Here is a 24448-nt window from a genome sequence, read left to right on the forward strand (position 1 = left end):
ACTTCCTCTGGTGTAGGAAAACATGAATGTTGATTAAATTGACATTCAATGGCATATGCCACCTATACCTTCCTAACATACTTACTTTTCTCTACAATAATGGCTTTCAGTTTTCACCACAATTGAGAATACTATTAAGCCTTTTATCAACAAAATTAAAAGTTGCTTAGTTAACTTGGTGCACAGGATTTTGTTGCATTGTTATGTTTCCAGTCAATTTCTTTGGTAATGGCCTCTTACTATAACTGCATTCAAACAACACTGCCGTTTTCATATCCTTCAGAGTACCGAGGTTACAGTAGTAGCCTAATCGGGCGTTTTCACGTCCTGTGCATCTGATAGTTCCAGCTTGGGCAAGTTTCCAAGTTTTAACCACCCGGTGGTAACCCCTTGTGGTAACCCGGTGGTAACCCCTTGTGGTAACCCGGTGGTAATCCCTTGTGGTAACCCGGTTGTAAACCCCCTTGTAGTAACCCGATGGTAACCCGGTGGTAACCCGGTGGTAACCCCTTGTGGTAACCCCTTGTGGTAACCCGATGGTAACCCCTTGTGGGCACCCGGTGGTAACCCGGTGGTAACCCCTCTCGATCCGTCCATTATCCTGAGGACTCGTGACCTTTATTTGCTCAGGGCAACCACAATCTCAAAAAGGATGTGTTGGAAATAACATTATAGGTAAGGACAACACAGTTTGTGTTGTTTTCCAACATAAGTGGTGTCATTTTCAACACAAGTTTTTTTTTTATTTCCAACACATATTGTGTAACAAATAACACAACTTATGTTGGAAAACAACACAAAACTTGTGTTGTCCTTACCTAAACACATTGACGTGTTATCTCTAACACATCCTTTCTGAGAGTGACTTCTGATATTTATATTTCAATTGGGTTGTGTGTTTGAAGCAATCAGCTGACAGTGATATAAATTAGGTATTGTTTTAATTAACCTATGATTTTAAGCCCTCTAAAGACAGTATAATTTGAGTTAGGCACTGCCCACCCTCACAGTGTGTTTGGAATGCTCACTGATTCACCTCATGTGTTGAATAACTGTATGGTAGTCATTCAGTAAACCATAGCTCTAGTGAATGAGTTGATGTTGATGAAGATGTTCTAAACACACTGTCATGTATCTCTGTCCTTCCAACATCATTTTGATGACCTCGCGTTATCAGACATATTTTACCGTTCAAACAAACTAAACAGGAAAAAAATAAAATAAAATGAGGAACAGAATGTGAAGAGCATATGCTATTTTCATTCCAACTCCTCCAACAGTTGCACTTTCCAGTTCATTATGTGTCATCATATTACCTCTGACCATTAGATAAGGAGAGAAGACACCCAGATAGTTCACTCCTAGTAGGCCTGTAACAAGGAGGTAGAAGAATGTCTTCTCACCATTTTCAACACTTAGGTATGTTTGTTTTTTTCAATGTATTCATTTGTAAATCAATGGAAACAAATGTCATATTTAAATGATACAAATACAAATACAAATTATGTCATCATTGTAGGTGTGTAAATTATTTTGATGTAAATATCAAATTATATTAAATAATAGCCTAACTATCTGTGCACAAGTCACTCGTCTTGAGGAACCAGGTGCTGGCAATGTGCAGGAATATCAGGAGATCACACACACACACCGCAGTGAATGACGTGTTTCGCAATTTGGCTTCCTCAGGATTGCTCTCAGAGGAAGCCAAACAGCAAAACTCGTTGTTTGCTACTAATAAAACAACTAATATTTTTTTTAATACAATTTGCTTTCAGATATATGTATATATTTTTTTCAATGTAATAATTCTTCTTTAATCATTTAGTTTGGGGTTCCTACTAGTTTAATATTTACTGATGAAATAAGAGGCACAAAGGAGGGACATATTTTTGTGTTGGCATGAGATTCTGTCTTTGTTGTATCCAGCTAAGCAAGGGAGTGAGACACTGCTTGATTGGAGTTAAAATTGTACCGAGCTTTTAACTGCAGATTGAGATTTGAGTTACCAAATAACTCTTTCAAACTTTCACTGGTTGTAATATTCACATATGTTACCAGGCAAAAAAACTAATATGTGAACATTCTAGATAGATTTATTTAGGGTTGATGATTTGCTCCTGTAATTACAACCAGTGAAAGTTTGAAAGAGGTATTTAACTCAAATCTCAATCTGCAGTTAAAAGCTCAGTACAATTTTAACGTATGTATGTGAATATAATATATATACAGTATACATACTATATATATATACAGTATACATACTGTATATATATACAGTATATACTGTATATATATATATTATATTCACATACATATATATAATGTATATATAATGTAATATAGAATGGAAATACATAGCATAACATTGATAGATACATTAAATAATACAAACATTATTATTATTATTATTAATAATAATAATAATAACAATAGTAATCATGATACTAATAATGACATTTAGTTCCAGATTATCACTATAATTATTATTATTATGATTATTATTAGTAATAATATTTTGTATTATTATTATTAATAATATTTTTCAAAAGAGCAGTTGGACCTTGTTAATTCATAAATGAAATGTGAGGCCTTTAGATTATTTTAATTTCAGATAAACAAAGGAAAGATGTTAAATTCTTTGCACTATAAGTAAGCAATTACCCAGTGGGCAATCAAAAAAAAAGCCTATTCAACATTACACATCATGGCATGAGATTCAGTTAATTGATCAATCACATAGGAATCCATGAAGACTAAAGACCTAAAGCAAAAAAAAGCAACTTCAGCACTTCAGCAAAACAGCATATAGGAAAGCAAATTATATTTTTCCAAGTGAGGAAAAAGGGATGCTAAAAGAAGCATTATAAAAGAGATGATAAAAGGTAGACTAGTGTGTCAGTGCAACAGCTGAATGACTGTGAGAATGATGTCCTAAAGCCTTTACTGTCATACAGAAGAAATTCAAATTGAGCCTATGCTTTTTCTTTCTATGCTGAATCTCATAAAAAGCATGGAGGCTTTCCATTATGCACTTATATTTGCATGCTCCCCAAAATAGCTAAGAAATTGAGCAAAACATTGGTTTACACCACAATTTGCCATATTTACTCAAAGTCAGTATACAGGAATCTCCATTGCCTCTATTATATTCTTATATGATCACTATGTTTATTAATATTTACTTCCCTGATGTGTTACATCATAAATCCAAAATAGCCAATGTCAGTGGATATGACTTGTGATCTCTGGAATGTCTGTTATTCTACAAGACATACTGTACATGTACATACAATGTTCTAATCAACTAAGTCATGAGGCACATTTTATCAAAGTTTAACCATGTGGCTTCTTTCTCTACTTTCTTTTATATATATAGGCTATATAGTCTTCATGGATTCCATGATGTGTAATGTTAAATAGTCTTGTTTTTTGATTGGCCACTGGGTAATTGCATACTTATAGTGCAAATAATTTAACACCTTTCCTGTGAGTGTGTGTGTGTGTGTGTGTGTGTGTGTGTGTGTGTGTACTCTAGTCTATACTGTACAAATATGCATCATCAACTCAGAGGGAAATTACAGATATGATGAAGACATGAGTGACAGACTAAAGAAAATAGGATATAACTTCTTTAGGCAGCTTACTGTACATTATACAATTACTACAAAGTATTTCAGCAATAATAAAGTAGAATGGTAATAATGATTTACATGAAAATAGCAAATAACTCTGTCCATTTGTCACAAAATCAAATGCAAGGAGCGTGGCCACAAGGGGAGCAGTGGGTGGTAACTGCACAGTAGAGGGGCGCAAAACCTCATTTGGCCAGTCATGTTTCTCAGTAATAGGAACCCGCTTTTGGAACGACTTACCAATAGAACTAAAAACACAAACTGAACTGAAAACATTTAGCAGTAAGGTAAAACACTGGCTGAAAGTAAATCAGGGTTGCAGCCACTAGGACACGCATGCACACACACACACACGCACACTCTATTGTCTATGTTTTACTGTACTGTCTGTTGATGCCTGGCTGCTCGCATTGGTGAGAGTTTGCAGGCGGTTGGGTATCTGGGGACTGTGTCTTATGTGATGTGATGTTTTGCTGTCTGGGGTGTGTGTGTGTGTGTGTGTGTGTGTGTGTTTGTGTGTGTGTGTGTGTGTGTGTGTGTGTGTGTGTGTGTGTGTGTGTGTGACTGGCTGTTCGCATTGGTGAGAGTTTGCGGGCGGCTAGGTATATCTGGGGGTTGTATTGTATGTGATTTGCTGTCTGTGTTAGTGTATTGGGGTATGTTGTGACTGGCTGTCCATATAAGTGAGAGTATGTGGGCAGCTGGGTGTCTGGGGGTTATGTTATGTGACTTACTGGTTGTGATGCTCCTTTGTATGTTGTGGTTATTCTGTTGTGTATGGTCAGGGTATGAACACTAAAATTACCTTGATCTTTTGTTGGTCTATATATGTATAGAGAGGTGTTTGCACACATATACTACACTTTTTAGATTACTTTTAGACTACAACATGTTTTTTAGAAAGGTCTGACCAGGGACTGGGGTTGCAAATTAGCCAACTGGCTAGAAACCTTTTATGTAACACATCTACAGACATTGTTATGGCATTGACTGTGATAGCTATGTATGTAATAATGTGCGCTGCATTGTCCCTGACAAATAAACAAATAAAAAAAAAAAAAAAAAAAAAAGGCCAACAACAATTTCTCATGTTGACATTTTGCTTTCTTCCATCAGCACTTCTCCTTTGTATTCTATCTCTGACAGGTAAGGAGTCACAACAGACATGTTATCACATCAGTACGATGTATTTAGTTGCCCTTTTCTTCTTAATGGAATTGGATCAGGATCATTAATAAAGTAATCAATTGTGCATGGTACAACAGCAAAAGCAAAGGACATGAACTGCATAGTCTAACAGACTATTTGTTAGGTTGTTGAATAAAGAGCGCTGATTTGGCACTCAGTAGAGATGCAAATCCAGTCACTCTGTAGATCCATCTCAAAGTATTTTTCAGAGAATCAAGTAATCATATTGAACAACAGATACATCTGTCAGTGGCAGGTGTTCCCTGGGCGTGTGCAGGGCTGGACCGCAGTGGTTCCACACAACGCAGGTTGACATATGGTTGCGGTCAATTTAGGTACATTTGAATTCGAGATAGATATCTAGATATATGGGCTAATTTAGAACACATTCCAAATATTGGAATATACTATATACGTAGCCTACTGTGCAATTTCTTTATTCTTGGCCTTTTTCACTGTGAATGCTTGCATATACTGTATCTAATAACTAGCCTACTCAACCATTATATTTTTTCCAGTGATAGTCTTTCTGTCTGCCCCTCTTCAAGCTGGTGAGTTCCATCTATGTATCTATCTACAGTATCTATCTATTAATGCAAGGAACGGCTGTATGTGTGTGGCACGCATAACTCTCGAACCACTCATCCGACTGACCTAAGATTTAATACGTGTCTTGCTAATGACATGCGTGACTGCAGTGCAAAGTTTGGTCGTTTTTGGACAAAAACAGCAAAGACAGTAAAAAGCTCTACTAACTGCACGGGCTTGATTCTACATCATCACAATCTAACATGATACTGCATCAATGTCATTTGGCAACAGGTTTCTTGGAAAACATTTTTGGTGGCCTATACGTACGGGCACTGCACTAACTATTGTTTGATTTAAGATTTGTATAAAGGCAATGAATGTTTGCTAAGCTTCATTTATGCATGTATTGGTCTTCATAGACCTGTCATGTCATGTCAATAACCTACATAGTATTTGTTCAATAAATATTTATTCTGCTGAAATAATTAGAGTGCTCTAATAATTAAGTTATTTTCCTTTTGCACAAGCTGCCCAGATCAGGCTGGTTGGTGGGAGCACAACGTGCTCAGGTAGAGTAGAGTTAAACTACAACAGCCAGTGGGGCACTGTGTGTGATGATAGCTGGGACATGAGAGATGCACAGGTGGTGTGTAGACAGCTGGGATGTGGAGGTGCTGTGTCTGCCCCCAATGAAGCCCACTTTGGCATGGGGAGTGGGGACATCTGGATGGATGATGTCAACTGTACTGGTGCTGAAGAATCCCTTACAGAGTGCTCCCATAGTGGATTAGGAACACACAACTGTGACCATGGTGAAGATGCTGGTGTGGTGTGCTCAGGTTAGTACATCCCATAATCATCCACTTAACCTGATGAGTGCAATGACCCCCAATTTGATTCAATACTATTAGGGCTGTTGATGCTTTGCAGATTGGTCTTATAGTGCTCATCAACATTTTGCATCCATAGTGTAATTACACTCAAAGAGACCCTATGCAACTTTTTCATAGTCATAATATCGCTTAGAAATCGTTGTTTTACTTGACTGACCAGTTTTATCGAAAACAGTAATATTTCCTCCCGCCCCCAGTGTCCCTATCCGCTATTGCAACCTTGCAGTTTGTTAGGGAGACGATCGTTCCCTGTCTACATCTGGAAGGCTGAGACGCATAAAGAATAAGAAGAACCACGCTTGCAATTTATATATTTATATATAGCCTATATATGCATAAATATACACGCTAAAGCTGTCGGGGAAGCTCTGCAGAGAAATATGCAAGCATAAAACGAACGAAAATGAAAAACGAAACCGAAACTTAAGATGAAATCACCAATCCTGCATAGTTTCTCTTTAAGAAATTACAAGATGGCTTCCGACAGCTCATGGCCCTATAGGTCATTGCAACCTTTGTTGACTAATGCCACACTGTGAATAATGCTCCATGCAAAAATCCTTCACTAATTAGTATGTTGAGATGTAAAGGTTCAAACTTCACTGTCTGTGTCATACACACTGTTTGACTACCCCATCTTTTGTATATATTTCTTCATATTTTGCTCAAAGGGGGTGCTGCAACACAATACTGCACAGTATCAATAGATGAAGAAGTACTGTATTTGCCAAAAATGACATTTTAGGGTAAATAGTCCCCTGTGTCAGTTAACCAGGCTGATTATGAGTAATTTGCGGAGTAGTGCCACCTAGTGATTAATGATCAATGCAACAACTTTTTTCACGGGGCATTATGTTGTGTAAGGCATCACAAAAATCTAGTTCTCAAACTGTATGAGATATAGTCCTTTGAGGGCCTTTGGGAATTTGGTATATTATTATTAGGCAACATTGTGCTCACATCTCAGTAAATTTTGACTCACTCCACAAAATGACAATCAACAGCCCATCAAAACTCAGCAGCCAATAGATGCCTTATTTGTTCATTAATAATTACACATAGAAGCTATTAACCAAGTTTAGGTACTAAATACTACCCTGACCTGTTTAGCTAAGCTACCAGAAGATCAGTTCTGTGACTTAAAGGTCTTAAAGGACTTAAAGGTAGTGTTTGTTTGTATTTATATTTAAATAGTAGCAGAAGGCATTTGTGCAAACAACATACATTATATTTGACCAAACGAATCACACCATAGAGGTATCTCTCTATACCTTCAGTATTCCCAGAGAAATGCCATGCAGAGTTTTGTGTTTGTTCATGGGTCAGGTTTTCTTATGCATTCTGTTAGCAAGTAAAAATTGAGCTATGATGATTCTCCTCATAGAGGTGAACGTGACATAAAAATAGCCATGCAATTGAAATGTATAAGTTGAAATATCCCCAATGAATGAAATTATTTCTTTAAACAGTCTACAGCCATAAAGTATAATTAAAAGGGCTTGTTAATTATCCTTTTAAACATGATAATATGTGAATCACAGTGATGTTGGCAGAAAATGAGGACAATCATTTCAGATTCCAAATGTTTTCATAGTAGTTTACATATTTTTCAACAGTTTGAAAAATAGATATGAAGCAGGCGATGCATATTTCTACAATTCATTTTATGGTGGTGTGCATCTATATGTATGAATGTTGCTGCTGTCTCCCCCTGCAGGTAGCACAATATCTGGTCCAGAGATGGCCGCCATGATGAAGATCGGCACCAGGGTCATGAGGGGTCAGGACTGGAAGTGGGACAACCAGGTACATGACCAGTACTGTGTGTGTGTGTGTGTGTGTTTGTGTGTGAAACACTGAACATGTGTATTTGTTTATGTGTTTGTTTGTTTGTATGTGTGTGTGCACGTGTGTGTTTATCCCATATTTCAGGACGGCACCCCTCCTGGTGCGGGCCGCGTGATTGGTCAGCTGAGTGAGAGTGGGTGGATCCGGGTGAGGTGGGATGCTGGTGATGAAAATGTCTACCGTATGGGCAGTAATGGCAAATATGACCTCAAGATAGTGGAGTTACTGCCCTCCACACAGCCACCTACACAGGCAGGCCACAAAGCCTTGTCTGGCCCAGAGATGGCCGCCATGATGAAGCTCGGCACCAGGATCATGAGGGGTCAGGACTGGAAGTGGGAAAACCAGGTACATGACCAGTACTGTGTGTGTGTGTGTGCGTGTGCGTGTGCGTGTGCGCGTGCGCGTGTGTGTAACATTGTTCATCTACTCAAAATGTTTATTTGTGTGTGCATTCACTTTCTTTTGCGTTTGGTTTGTGTGTGAGAGAGAGAGAGCGAGAGAGAGAGAGAGAGAGAAAGAGAGACATTGTACATCTACTCAATGCATGTACAGTAATAGAAAAATGTGTGTGTGCACGTGTAAAATAGAACAGAACTTCAATAGAAAGCCTTTATTGTCATGCACAGTACAATGAGTTTTAAACAGCAGCTCCGAAAAAGCGCACACATATTTAGCACAATTTGCACATTTGAGGTATAGTAAGTAGGTGACAGCTTTGGGGAAGAAGCTATCCCTGGATCTGTTTGTTCTGGACCGTATGGACCTGAAGCGCCCGCCAGAGGGCAACCGGTTAAAGAGATGGAAGCAGGGGTGGGTGGTGTCCTTCAAGATGTTTCTGGCCCTGCTGAGACAACGGGAGTTCTAGATGGCAGTCAAGGAGGGCTGAAATGCAGCCACTGCTCATTTGTGCGGTGTTTGCCACCCTCTATAGTCTCTCCCTGTCGGCCTCCGTGCAGCTGGAGTGTTAGTTCATGAGTGTGTGTGTGTGTGTGTGTGTGTGTGTGTGTGTGTGTGTGTGTGTGTGTGTGTGTGTGTGTGTGTGTGTGTGTTTGTCTCATATTTCAGGATGGAATCCCTCCTGGTATTGGCCGTGTGATTGGTCAACTGAGTGAGAGCGGGTGGATTCGTGTGAGCTGGGACAACGGCCATATAAACGGGTACCGCATGGGCCACGAGGGAAAATACGACCTCAAGCTGGCCGAGCCACTGCCCTCTGCACTGCCTTCTACAGAGTCCCCTATACAGCCAACTGCACTGCCCTCTACACAGCCAGCCACCGGTCAGCACCACAGTCTCAGTAAACTCACCTTCACTACAGCTCTGCAGATCAGTCTCAGAGTGCAGACACCTGCTCATGCAGGATGAGATTCTTTAGACACTTTCAATGTTTTCATGCAAGGTCTTTGGTTGAAAAATTCTTACTAAAAGACTTACTAAGACTTTAGCTTAATGATCTACGACATATCGACTTTAATAGATTTTTTTAAACTTTGTTTTGTCCACAACTTATCATTATCTCAATGCCGTTTTCTATGCCACTGGAAATGCCTATGGAACGGCTCGAGGCGTACTGAAAACGTGTGCATGCAAGAATTAGGACCGGCACCTGTTTTTCACATGACATGAGAGCGTGTCTTAATTGGAAGACTGGACGCAGCAGCGTCCTATCAGAAATGTTTCTGGTATGAGTGCAGGTACAGTATAACACGTGACGCAGTAGCAACGGAACAGACGTGCCATGCACAGGGCGCATCAATGGTCAGATTGCAGATGTGTCGTGTCGATTGCATTTCTGTTCTGTAGGCACCAAAAATACCAAAATAGGCGCCGGTTCTATTTCTAGCATGCGCACGTTTCCAGTGCTGCTCGAGTCGCGCCTGAGACACGCGTGTCATGCAGGCAGTGTGCACGCTCTGACCTGTTACCATGGCCACCAACATGAAAACGGACAGGTAATGCAGCTGACACACAGTCGCCACTCATGCGGTGTGAATCAGCCGTTAGTGCTCAGCTGCATGATGAACTCCAAAACTTCCGTTTTGAAGAGTACAGTTTTAAAGCGCAGCTCAGCTAGCGAAATGCTAACTGGTAACCATGATAGTAACCCTTTGAGTACTAGAATACCTCCAATGTGATGTAATAAAGTCATATGAGTTTGCTGACTATATTCTCTCTCCCATTCTACACCCCACAATCTGTACTTGTTACAGGAGATGCTGTTAGGCTGGTTGGTGGGAAGACTAATTGTTCAGGAAGAGTGGAGGTCTACTACAACAGCCAGTGGGGAACTGTGTGTGATGATAGCTGGGACATGAGAGATGCACAGGTGGTGTGTAAACAGCTGGGATGTGGAAATGCTGCCTCTGCTCCCAATTTAGCCCATTTTGGCAGAGGCAGTGGGAACATCTGGATGGATGAGGTCAGCTGCTCCGGTTCTGAAGGATCACTTACAGAGTGTTCCCATAGTGGATTTGGAACACATGACTGTAACCATGGTGAAGATGCTGGTGTGGTGTGCTCAGGTTAGTGCATCACATATAAACCATAACCCATAAGAAGTGTTCCATCAACATGGAACCACTGGTGAAAAGAGTCTTGAATTTGACCTAGCATTTATCAGTAGTTGACACAACAGACACTCCTCAGAAGACCGTAGTTCCGAGGAGAGGAGTTACATGTGTCCTCTTTGGCTGATTGAAGACGAACCATACTGCAGCATTCTGAATCAATTGTAATGATACAAGCAGGTAGGCCAGCTAACAGTGAATTACAATAGTCCAGCTTGGAGATAACCATGGCCTGTACAGGAAGCTGTGTGGAATCTTGTGCCAGATAAGGTCGGATCTTCTTAATGTTGTAAAAGATAAGCCAACATTATTTTGCAATTGAGGCTACATGTTCAGAGAAGGTAAGTCGGTCATCAATTATGACGCCAATCTAGCCGGAGTCAGAAAACTCACCTTCACTACAGCTCTGCAGATCACTGATAACTGATAGAGCATGATAATAACCCTTTAAGGTCTAGAATACCCCCAATATGATGTAATACTGTTAAATCAGCTGCCTGATTATATTCTCTTCCGTTCTACACCCTACAGTCTGTACTTGTTATAGGAAATTCTACTGTTAGGCTGGTTGGTGGGAACACAACGTGCTCAGGTAGAGTGGAGGTCTACTACAACAGCCAGTGGGGCACTGTGTGTGATGATAGCTGGGGCTTGAGAGCTGCACAGGTGGTGTGTAGACAGCTAGGATGTGGAGGTGCTGTCTCTGCCCCCTCAAAAGCACACTTTGGCACTGGCAGTGGGAACATCTGGATGGATGAGGTCCGCTGCTCTGGTTCTGAAGGATCCCTTATAGAGTGCTCCCATAATGGCTTTGGAACACATGACTGTAACCATGGTGAAGATGCTGGTGTGGTGTGCTCAGGTTAGTACATCACATGATCATCCACTTAACCTGATGAGTGCATTGACACCTCAATTTTATTTCATACTATTAGGGCTGTTGATGTTCTGCTGCTTGGTCTTCTAGTGCTCAACATCTTTCATCCATATTGTACTTACACTTAAATAAATTAGAAGTTGGCCCCCGACGCTAGCTCATGACCTTAGCTCATTACAACCTTTGTTGACTAGTGCCAAATAGTGAATAATGTTCCATGCAAAAAAAATTTAAAAATCACTAATCAGTATGTTCTGATGTTATTATGCGTTATTTGTGGACTAGTGATGCTTGGTGACTAATACTCAATGCAACAACCTGCTTCGTGGGGCATTGTGTTGTGTAAAGGTTCAGACATCACAAAAGTCTGATTTTCTGGACAGACATCAGACTTGGTGAAATGATGTTTTCAAACAAAGTTTGGGAGGATCCCATAGGGTTGATTGACAGACATCACTCACCCCACTTGCAGTCGTAGTAGGGTATAGAACCCTTCTTACTTAAGCAATAAGCCCCGAGAGGCCGTGGTTTACACTGAATTTAGAACAGCTTTCATTGCAACACTTGTTGCGGATTGATATAAAAGACGTGAATTTTGTTCACAAGTGATATTTTTGGAAACCTTGCAGAATGAAGAATCAGAAAATCTTTGAATCCAAATTTCCCAGGGTCAATACGGCTGCCATCTTGGATTTTTAAAATGGTGACCTTTAAAAATCATTTCCCGATTACCTTAGGGCAGGGGTATTCAATTAAAATTCAAAGAGGTCCAGTTACTAAAATGTCCTCCCGGCAAAGGTCCGAATCTTAAATTGTCACTGAAAATAGTGTAGGCTACCCTGAAGTTAATAAAATCAATAACGCATGTACATTTCTAGGCCTATTTAATTTATTGTTACATTTCAAGTGTTTTCAAAGTAATATATTGTAACATACCAAAAAGTCTTAACTTGAATGGTACTTGAATGCAAAACAATACTGTAGTTGTCTTTACTAGGCCTACATTTCAAGAAGACAACATACTGAATTTATTCTGAATAGAATAAATATAAAGTGCAAAATAACTTTGAGCAGCCTGAACTTAGGGCCTATTTCAAGCTAGCCTGATTACCATCGACTTTCAAAGGCTCTGCGTGACTTTAGTCTGACCAACAGCCTGTGCTAACACGGTTTCTTGCCAGCGCTGGTTGACCCGCCTCCTTTAAGTGCCTCGGTTTGCTACTGGTAGATGTCAGAAAGCGGATTGCCGAGTTTAAACCAATAACAACACTCTTTCCGCTGCCTTGAACACGCCTCTACCCAGAGCCGTTGGAGCTGCTCAAAGTTGATTGGTTCTCGACCAAAGGGGGCAGTTCCGCAGATTTCGGGAACTCAGAAATCCTTCTCAATGAGCAGTTGACCAGACCAGCAGCAAAAGCCTGAAGGCGTTGCGTCACTGGGAGGGCGTGCCAGGCTAATTTCAAGCAGCCTAATGTAAAACATTCCGAATATTTTGAATAAAATAAAAGTGGATCTTTAAGAAAAGAAAAAAAGACCTTTGCATACTGCGTTCTAGTATCCTCTGCTAATAGTTCAGATGTTCTTGAATCTTGTTGTTGAAGCTGACAATGGGATCTGTAAAGTTTCTGCAGCCGCATTAACCCATTTAGGCCGGGAAAGCATTGGCGCATTTCTACCATTAAGGCCGGGAGCGCTGTTGCGTCGTTCTACCATTGAAGCCGGGAAAGCGTATACGTCAATTTTAGCATTTAAGGGTTTTTTGCATCAGTTATCGGCCTCTGGGCCAATGAAATGCATCAGAATAGACACGAGGGAGTGTCGTGTAGTCTTGTTCCTCGTGACATTGTTTTTAAATTTTTCGAACACTCGTGGAGGACTTTGATAGCGAGGAGATATCGGGAGGTATGACTTTGAGGAGTTTTTAGGATTCGTTCATTATTGACTTTGGTGCGCTCCCTCCCTCATGTTGCCTGCATTTGACATAGGGCTGGTAGGTTACAAAACTGATACCCTACTGACTCTGTTTGTCTAATTGATGGATTTAACCCTGATTCGGATTAGGCTACACCTGCTTTTAAAAGGCGGAACATAACCACAAGACGTGTGTTGTATCATGTAGCACTCTGAGTCTTTTTAATGTGCACGTTCTATAATTAATGTAGTACTCACCAAAATCATAGAAATCAACATTGCAAAACACATATCCCAGGCATATTTTCTTTGGCTTGTTAGTTTTTCGAACATTTATTTTATCTATTGACGGAAACATAATGAAAACATATCATGAGACTATGCGCGATTATTTTCCTCTAGCCAAAAACCTTGAGAATGAAATCTAATTAACTTTCACGTTCCTCTTAAAGTGACAGGCACTCAATTAGACCTACAGTACATATCACCACTGTAACGTCAAGACAAGTGCAATAGTTTAAAAAAAATGAATTTTCAAATTACTGAATATTTTTTAGCTATAAGTAATTATGCAGATCATAAAATACTAAACTATTAACAAAATATATGGAGTTTATGAATTCAAAATATGAAATAGAAACATGACAAGCCATCATTTTGTATGTGTGTGTGTGGAGGGTCAAGCAGAGACTAGGATCACCAGGACTGTCAATGATCACACATTATTCAATATTACTGATAGCGTCAAGGTGGTGGCCCCAATTTGCCTACATTTTTGGAATATAGTAAACACAGTCACTTTTTGAAACTATTACAGCTTGTGTAAGCCTATCAGTAAATTCTGACCATACTAATAATATATAACCAGTCAACAGATGTCAATCAGAATGACAAGCTGTAGAAAATGCACTTGTTTCTGATGAAATAGTGCTGTTCCTGCACTGACACAGTACATGTTTTATTTTTGTGAAGGTGTAACTAAATAAACTCAATTTCCCAGGAAAGCCACAGGTGTAAGCTCTCAAATACTTTTTGAATTTTGTTTCTATCTCCTACAGAGGCTGAGAAATCAATAACTTAGTAGGCGTTGACACAATTGCTGAATTTCCAGAAAAACTTCAGGCTTTTGGGGTTTTTCCTGAAATCGCCCTTAGGTTTTACAGGCTTTTTTTCCAGGCGCTTTAGGCCTTAATGGGTTAAGCACTCATTCACAGCTGCTGTCCCATCGCTAAATGCTCTCTTGTGTTGCATCAAAATCCACGCAATCTTTAACGAACACTAATTTGCCTGTAGCCTACATCATGCATGCGTGATCACACGAGTAGACCTGTCATAGTGTGCTTTCAATTTGATAATTATTATCCTACCTCCGCAGAGGAAAGTAATGTTTTCATCGGGGTTTGCGTTTGTTTGTCTGTTTGTTAGCTCTCGGAGTGCTTTTCAAGTTTTACTTGCCCTCACTGCGGACTTCTGCGTGTACCTTTCCTCTAACGACCCGTGTTTGATCTCAGTGACGCACGCTAACGTCGCCACAGTTTCACAGCGCATATTCACAGCAGCACGAACGTATTGGTCCGTCCGTCCATTCATCTCAGTTCAGTTTTCACCATCATTTTTGAGCAAGCCATTTTCTCTCATCTCCTCTCTCTCCCGCTAGGCCTATTCTCTGTTGCTGAAAGGTAAACAATCGAGTTGATTGGCTTGGCTACGGACGATGCTCTTTGATAATATTAATAGGCCGACAATTTCAACGGGTCCGGACAGCACCGTCACTGGGTCCGGACCCGGACCGCGGTCCGCCATTTGGTGATGCCTGCCTTAGGGCGTAATCACACTAGGCAATTCGTACCGCACCCGAGTACACTTGGCCCCTAAAGTCCCGGTTCGTTTGACCAGTGTGATCGCTTCGTTCCGTACCGGGGTACGGTACGCTAGTACGCTTGGAGGAGGTGGACTCTGGTACGGTACGCATGGAAGCACGACGTCATTAATGATGAAATAAACAATAACGTTCCAATTAACAATCACACGTTGCATGAAGATTCTAGAACACAGCAACTCAATCGTACCCTAGTACGGTTTGATTATATGCCGTGTGAGTGCAGACCAGGGACCAGAGGCAACCGTACTCCAGTACGGTACGGGTGAAACGTACCTAGTGTGAGTGCGCCCTTAGATTGAATTCCCAGCAGTCAAATTGTCATGTTGGGTGGCAAGACATACATGCACACACACACCATTACACCATACCCAGTAATGTTGGTATGTCCGTTTAATTTCTTCTGTTTTATTTTATTTTTGTCTCGATAGTACTTTTCTAGCTCTAAACCACATGACTAACCACCTTCTAGGACTGGCACTTGACCCTACACCCTATCTGAGTAGTACTTATTGCTGCGCGAACATGTCATCGGTTCTATGCGAGTAGTTCTGATTGGTTTTATGAGAGCAGTACTGATTGCTGCACTAACATGTCCTCGGTTCTATGCAAGTAGAACATGTCCTTGGTTCTATGTGAGTAGTACTGATTGCTGCAATAACATGTCCTCGGTTCTATGCGAGTAGAACATTTCCTTGGTTCTGTGTGAGTAGTACTGATTGGTTCTATGTGAGTAGTATTGATTTCTGCACTAACATGTCCTGTCTTGAACATTAAACTTTGTTGGAAATGTGCTCCATTAGGAATTCACATTGCACTAAAAGTGATGTGACTAACAATGACGCGTGCTGTCCACATAAGTGTAATGGGCATGTCAGGATTGTAGAACTAAGAAATCATGAGAAAATTCACAGGGCGTAGAGCTTTTGGGATGATTAGAGATGAGCTTGACTCTCTTATGTTGGATAACTAATGTTTTCAACTGTTTTTGCTTCCAGATATACTGCCAAAACCACTTCTCATCCTTCAAACGGAAAGAAATTCATCTTGGGGTCAGCAAGTCCAGATGAGCTGCTCCATCTCCACTCAGTACCTGGGTGGGACATTCACCCTACAGCAGCTCTCTGGGTCCTATAGAGAGACAAAGGCAGCCTCAGGAACCTCTGCAGTTTTCACCATCCGTCAGGTGGACTTTGCCCATGGAGGATCCTACTACTGCCAGTATCAAACACAAGTGTCTGGTCACAATAGCACATCCTCTGGCAGTGATCCTGTCAGCTTCTCTGTCCTTGGTGAGAAACTGAGAAAAATCAATTTCATCTGTATTATCACTGCAAAAAACTGCTCATCTAATCAAATCTAACCAAGGGTTATTAATCTTATATCAAGATAAAAAAAAATATAGATGGTATTGTTTCCAGTATAAAGAGACTTACCTAGTGCTTTCTTGTGAAATCATTTGACTTAATTTAAGAAAAGTTATATTCCTGAAAACAAACAAATGTGCCAGTGCGTTGAGTAATTTGTCTTGATAAGACTCCTTAAAATAAGTCAAAGTCATCTTAAATGAAGTCAAAATGATCTTTCGAGAGAGCACTAGGTAAGTATTTTCATACTAAAAACATTTATTAAATACATTTGAATAACTCTTGGTTAGATTTCATTTTTTGCAGTGTATAAAGTACTATACAAAGGTTCTAGGAACATTTGATACAATAGTATGAAGTCAGGATGCTCCAAGACTGGCGTGACTATTTTGTACACTGAATAAATTAGAGTGTATCGGAAATAATGGTTTGCTCTTTATTAATATTTTAATATACTGCATAGACACCCTACTGCAAAAGGGAAAACCAGTACTTACACTGTACTATGCAATATAAGGTATGTCGCTCATGGATTTTATATACCCTCCAGTGTCCGTGTCACAGCCCATCATCTCTGTGAGTGCCCCAAAGGGAGAGCTGGTCTTGGGGCCCAACGGCCCAGAGGTCCCCTGGGGCAAAAGCTTCTCCATCGTCTGCTCCACCAAGCCACAGTACCAAGGAGGCTCTTTCCACCTCACCTCTGATGGGTCAGCGGAGATCTGGACTGAGCAGGCGGTCAATCACTCTGCCTCTTTCGACTTTCCTGAAGCAGACTTTGTCCATGCAGGAAACTACAGCTGCTTCTATGAGGTCACTCTGTCTGCACGTGTGTTCACCTCGGGAAGAACAGATGTGCTTCATGTGAACATAAGAGGTGGAGTATCTCTCTGTATGTGTGATAACACACAATTATTATCATGATATTATCGTTTCTTTTTTGTTAAAGTTATGACAATGTTCATTTCTTCCATATAGCATTATTCCATCATGTGCATCCTTCTGTGTTCTATGGGCCAACACTTGGGCTGTTGCTCCTTGCGATAGTCCTGTGCTCAGTGTTGCTGTGGAAGAAAAAGAGACAGCATATATACGCGATCAATGACGAGTACTGTGAGCACCCATTCTACTATGATTGATCCTTTAAATCATACTCCTGGCTGGACCAGTGGGGTGTCCTACGAAGCAAGTTAGACAAATCTAGGTTATCTAGACATATCGAGGCTGCACAAAGCCTCAACTCGGGTATTAAGTTAAGTGATCCTACGACAGCAGGTATGTGATAAATTTGTCAAACTAGGCTTTCAGCTCAGATCTGTGCGCGTTCTCGTGGTTGGAGTGATTTTGACCAATCGGGAAACGTGGAGACGCACAAGACAGCCTAGGTTAACCAACGATTACTTCCGCATTTATGAGCGGTAGCGAAATCTAGGGTGGTCTTTTTTAGTGTCTAACCTATAACATCAAAAAGTCGATGGTCATCAGATATTGTATGGCATGCATGTCCACAGTAGTGACATATTTGCACGCACAACATACTTAAAAGCGCCTTCGAGATTCAAAATGTTTGCAGAGGCGGGGCCGAACCTGTTCAAAGTATGACAGATTAGCACACGTGAGATAACTTCGTTGTTCAAGATAATGGATTGGTTAGAATTGGTCAGAGGGCGGGGATATTTCACGATTTGAGCTATAACTAAGCACATAACCCGCTCCCGAGCAGGTTTGGTTGCGAGCATAAGATACCATGGTGATACAGCGACGCTAAAACAAATCCACTTTCGTATGACAGCATACCCTGGTTTTGAGCGCAACATACCTCGCTAAGCCACTAATCGAGCTTCGTAGGACACCCCACTGGTAATTAATATGCCCATAGAAAGACTATGGTAATAACCTTATTGTTGTTTGTGCCAGGGCCTATGACTTCATTTGAAGAAGCAAAATTAGCAGATCCAGTGAAGACAGAGCGGGGACCATCTCAGCTGGAAGAAGTTCAATTTGCATCGTAACACAGTATACATGTGTGGATGAAGATCTGTGATTTTGCTTCACTGATTTGTCATGATTGTGCCCCATCTGTCTGATGCTGTTTGTTTCTTTTTTGTTTTTCAAAAATAATGTCAGAAATGATCCTCATTTTATAAATAAAAAGCATATCCTCATCTTTAATTAGTGTGTGACAGCAAAGGTGAGATCTATATGTACCTTACACAGCTGCTTATGATCATTACAGTAGCCTACTGTACTGTTATCACTGGACTTTTTATTAAATATTCTTCAGACCAGTTTTATTGCGTTTAATTCAGGTCTAACCATTTAACGTACAGTACAAACTTCGTTCAACCATCGTTACGTACGGTAGATCTCTCAAATGACACCTGCGGTATGTAATTGTAGTGTTTGACAGTTTTATACTTTTTAAGATATTTGCCATAAACAAGCTCAAATTTCCCCATTGTAAGTCAATGGGCAGAAACTTTGTGTGTCAAAACTAATTACATCACAATGCTTCTGCACCTCAAGTTCAAGTTCAACCAGAGCTAGCCTAGTAAGCACCTTCCACTCACCATCTATCTGGCTATATCCATCTCCAAGCTTGCTTCGGATAGCCTACTAAAGTACTAATAGTCCACATCTGGTACATAAGCACTAAGTGTGGTGAACGTTAACAAACCGAACGATTTCCGAGTAAAATAAATAATGTTATCAAGCCAGGCATTATCGCTACTTAAAAGAAAGTAGGCTTACGCATACCACCTCATGAGAGACCATTAGCTGTAGCACAACTGCTGGAACGGAAGTCAGCGGCGCAATGCATTCTGGGACAAAAGGGGCGTTTTCCTCCATTAGGTGAGGCCGCGGCGCGAATTATAAACAAGAAACCTATGGTAATTCGAACAAGATCGGCTAGCCAAAACAGTAACACTAGATGTAAACATTTAGGCTACTATGCTAAAAACTAGTAGTAGAAGTAGTAATGGACCGTACAGAGACAAGCTCCTGCCGGACGCGAGGAAACGTTATATAGAAAAGATGTCTTTGATCGGTAGCATGGATCCCTATGACAGACCGTCTGGAGAGTGGACGTGAGACCCTGAAAGTGATACAAAGACACTCCGTTGTTGATTTTTTTTACCTGACGATCGTAGGCACGGACGTTACATCCAACAACACAACAGGTTCGTCCCATGATGTGTGAAAAACAGTGTTAGAAACAGCTAGTTAGCAATGTTTTACGATGTTTACAATGATACAGCATTGGCAGCAGCGTACAAGTGGCCTCACTTATGTATCCCAGACGCCACCGCGGCGCAACCGCGAAATGTTCGACACGTCACATTCCCATTCTCTATAGTGCCATCGGATAGGCTATCTGCGCCTGAAATCATGTAGGCTACTTAGCTACTGTATCTTCACTTAATCAATGTCAACAACCTCCGATGTTGATCCCCGTCTTTTGGCAGTCACGATTAGGCCTAATATTATACTATTATGAAACTCATTAGTGCTGCCACTAACGACTAATTTTCTAACGATTAATCTTTCGACTAATTTTTCGATTAGTCGACTAATCTAAACGACTATTTTTTAAAAAAACAAATCAAGTTTTCGTTATTTTGCTGTGTCCATTTTATTTTTAACTCAACTGAATGGCCAAAACATGACATATAGCCATAGATATAGATATGCTCATATCAATATCAGCCTACTTTTGTAGAGTTAATAACAGAATTAATAACATTACAGCCGTTAGAGACGGGAGACCAAAAATAAATAGGGGGTCAAACGCAAAACGATTAGTCGACTAAAAAAATTGGCGTCGACTAATTTTCATAATCGATTAGTTCGATTATGTCGATTAATCGCGGCAGCACTAAAACTCATATACTGTAGCATACTGCTTCATCTAAAGTTGCAGTCAGGCTAAATGCCAGTAAATTCTGAGTCTAATTGAGACTGCAAGACCTGCATAAATGACCATTGAATATTTCACCAGTTTTAAAAACATAGGACTAAATAATCATTCAGCCAACGTAACGTAGCCTACACAAACTGTCAAACTGTTTTTGTGTGGCCTGGGCACCATAGGATAAACACTCTTTTTCTACTGTCATAATGCAATGCAATTATATAGCACTAGGCCTATGTCTATGCTTACATGAACCTGCAAAAATGACCACTGAAGATTTCACCACTTCGGAAAAAAAGTTAATTTATTCACATATAATAGCCTACACAAATGATCTAGTGCTGTGATCCGTTGCATGCTCTCATTCTAAGTTGCAGAGTTTCTAACGCATAAATGCATGACTTCAGTATCACCCTTTGAACTATACCAATGGTCATTATCTTAAGTTCTAAAACTAAACTAGGTTATACAATAAATGTGGACTGTTCATGAGCTCCATGCTGGTGTGTTACTTACCATATATATTGGTTTGGAAATTATCCTTAGGCTACTGTCTATCAACATTCATGTCTCATTTTATTGCTACCTAACCTCCACCTTACTTTAGCAACCAACATAGATAGGCTACCACTTTACATAGCAGAGTAACCACTATGAAAAACCTAACAACTCTCAATTACCCTAGCAACAACCCAGAAACCATTGCAATCACCCCAGTAATATTAATACAGATAAACCATCCATCTACTTCCAATCAGCATCCATTAAACTATCTACACGCATCTATTAAACTATTAGTCTATCAACATTCATTAAACTATATGTCTTTAGGCTGGGTGAACCCTGCCTGAACCCTGCCTGAATTTGAATTTCGCCCGGCAGCTCAGGCTGGATACCAGCAGATCTTTTTTCGCTATTTACTGCCAGAATCTTTGGCTCCAATCAGAAATGGCCATACTCTAGTCCTGGCACGCTATTGGCTGGTGACACGCCGAAAACGAAACTTAAGCGACGCGAAGTGCAGTAGAAACAAAGCGCAGCCTCGCCAGACTAATGTTCAATCTTAAAAGATTGAGTTTAGTATGGTGAAAACCAGACAAATACAGTATGTCTTATCAATACACATTAAACTGTCTACCTATACACATCTGTTAAACTACGGTATCTGTGTATCAATATCTATTAAATCATGCATAGGGGTTAGCAACCGAGCATACTAGCAACCAGCATAGCAACCACCATATGTACCCTAGCAACACCCTAGCAACTATCACAATTAACCTAGTACTGTAATATTACTACAAATCTCTGTCCATCCAACTTTCTCTCCATCCATCTACTTCCAAGCATTATTCATCCAACTATCTGTCTATCAACATCCATTAAACGGTCTACCTACACACATACATTAAACTATTCGTCTATCAACATTCAATAATCTATCTGTCTATGAAAATGTATTAAACCATGTCAACCTAGCAACCACCATACCAACCAACATGATTACCCTAGCAACCAGAATTGCAACCACCATATGTGTCTTAGCAACACTTGAGCAACAATCTCAATTACCCTACCAACAAGCTAGCAACCACCACTATGTGAACTTAGGAACCACCATAGTAACCAACATTACCTTTTCTCCATCCATCTTAGCACCTTCCATCCAATTTTCTCTCCATTTACTTCAAACCATTTATTAAACTGTCTAACTGTCTATCTATCTATCAACACAAATTAAACTGTCCGTCTATGTCCATTAAACTATCTGTCAACATCCATTAAACTGTTTTTCAACATCCATCAATGTCTGTATCTAATGCAATTACTACTTAGCAACCTCCATAGCAAGCAACTCTAAAAAGACATAACTTATAACAACAACAACAAATTATATTTTACATTTATTTTTTTGCATTTTCATTCACTGGTAATTCCTGGGAATTGATTTGCTAGTTGAATAGCCTACTAAAATGTCTCTAAATCATCAGTGTATTTTCAGTGCTGTTCTTTTTGTTTACAATTAATATTTGATACCAGAGATAAATAAAGGATAGAAGTCAATTCAGTTTATGTGTCACCTTTCATGTACTACATACTGTATGTATGTACTGTACACTATATTGCCAAAAGTATTGGGTCAAATTGCCTTGACTCGTAGATGAACTTAAGTAACATCTGAGGTTATTGCTTGAATGTCATCCGACCTACTTTTTGAAATTGTTCACTGTTAAATTGATTTGATTAATTAATTATTTGAGTGTCACTTTGGACAAAGGTGTCTGCCAAATAGCATAACTAACCATTGTGGAAAGCCTTCCCAGAACAGTTGAAGCTGTTATAGCTGCAAAGGGTGGGCCAACATCATATTAAGCCCTATGGACTAAGAAGGGGATGTTCATATGCGAGTCAAGCCAGGTGACCCAATACTTTTGGCTATATAGTGTGTGTGTGTGTGTGTGTGTGTGTGTGTGTGTGTGTGTGTGTGTGTGTGTGTGTGTGTGTGTGTGTGTGTGTGTGTGTGTGTGTGTGTGTGTGTGTGTGTGTGTGTGTGTGTGCTCTCAGTCAGTGATAAACATTTTATTGTGTCATTATGCAAAGTATGATTGTATTCAGTGCACCAAGTCTTATCAGACATAGTAACAGGGGAATGATTTCAGGAGATGTGATTCAAATCTCTATACAGAAATGAGCGGGAGCTTTCAGCCCACCAGCCTTTCTCAATGCTCACTGAAACATCTGCCCCTACTCATTTCTGTATTTGAAAATAAAAATAGCTCATTTTTGTTGAAACTTTGGCTTACAGTCTGTCATAGTGCAAACTCCTTCACTTTCATTTTAACAATGGATAAAACAATTATGTTTTTTGTGCGGCACAATAACAGCTTGCTCTTTCACCTACAGTAGCAGAGTGCTGTGCTGGGTATCATATCAACATTGTTCCTCTGTCCGTGGCACGTGGTGGCGAATACTATTTTGCTCTGAATCCAGTGGCCAGCTCATATCTTACCGTGAACCCTAACACACAGTATATGTACTGTATCAATATTGCCAATGTACATGCGATTATAATTATTGGCCTTCTACAAGTACAGTTTTTTTTATTGTCATTACTTGAACTGCTGTCAAACTCTTTCCAGATGTGTTTGGTGATGATTCTGTAATTTCTTAGAAATACTGTATAAGGGCCTCTTAATGAGCACCTCTCAAACGAAAATGAACAACACCAACTGCAACACTAACCCCGCGTTCACACTGTCCACGTCCGTCGACGGATCTCGGAGGTTGTGTCTGCCGTATGTGTATTTGCATACACGCGATCTGATTGGCTGACGAATCCGTCGCTGCCTGAAAAGTTGAACATTTCTCAACTTTCTTGACGGAGGCAACGGAGCTGAAGGAACGGACGGACCCACAATGCATATCGAGTCCGCCCCATGCAAAGTGAATGAGATCCGTTGGCGGACGTGGACAGTGTGAACACGGGGTAACTGCACGTCGTTTTCACGTCCTGTGCATCTGATAGTTCGGGGCGGCTCGGGCAGGTTTCCAAGTTCTAACCGCCCACTGCTGACCTTGTGACAACAAGTCTATTATGCTGAGGACTTGTGACCTTTATTTCTCCGACTCGGGGACCAGTGACTTCTGATATTTGTGTTTTCGTTGAGTAGTTTTTGAAGCAATCAGCTGACATTGACACAAATCAGGTGTTGTTAACTCAAATGATGATTAAACCCTCTATGGAAACTGCAGTATAATTCATATTTTCCACATCACTATATAGTGGTCATTCAGTATGCTACAGCACTATATCGGCTAATTAATGAGTGGATATTCTG

At 40.3% G+C, this 24448-nt stretch overlaps 2 protein-coding genes across 5 annotated transcripts in view; both read left to right on the forward strand.

Moving 5' to 3' along the window:
- Window positions 1–24448, forward strand: part of LOC134076974 (deleted in malignant brain tumors 1 protein-like) — a 330477-nt gene that overhangs the window by 123390 nt on the left and 182639 nt on the right. The window lies entirely within an intron of this gene.
- On the forward strand, window positions 1332–18984 carry LOC134076976 (deleted in malignant brain tumors 1 protein-like). Its single transcript, XM_062532303.1, has 13 exons — window positions 1332–1419; window positions 4752–4781; window positions 5342–5374; window positions 5882–6193; window positions 7965–8053; window positions 8180–8443; window positions 9164–9377; window positions 10309–10620; window positions 11213–11527; window positions 16331–16624; window positions 17250–17573; window positions 17675–17809; window positions 18614–18984. Exons 1-13 carry the CDS (start codon window positions 1392–1394, stop codon window positions 18706–18708), a joined length of 2445 nt encoding a protein of 814 aa, XP_062388287.1. The 5' UTR covers window positions 1332–1391; the 3' UTR covers window positions 18709–18984.

Source organism: Sardina pilchardus, chromosome 3 (genome assembly GCF_963854185.1).
Source record: "Sardina pilchardus chromosome 3, fSarPil1.1, whole genome shotgun sequence".
In the NCBI taxonomy this organism is placed as follows: Eukaryota; Metazoa; Chordata; class Actinopteri; order Clupeiformes; family Clupeidae; genus Sardina; species Sardina pilchardus.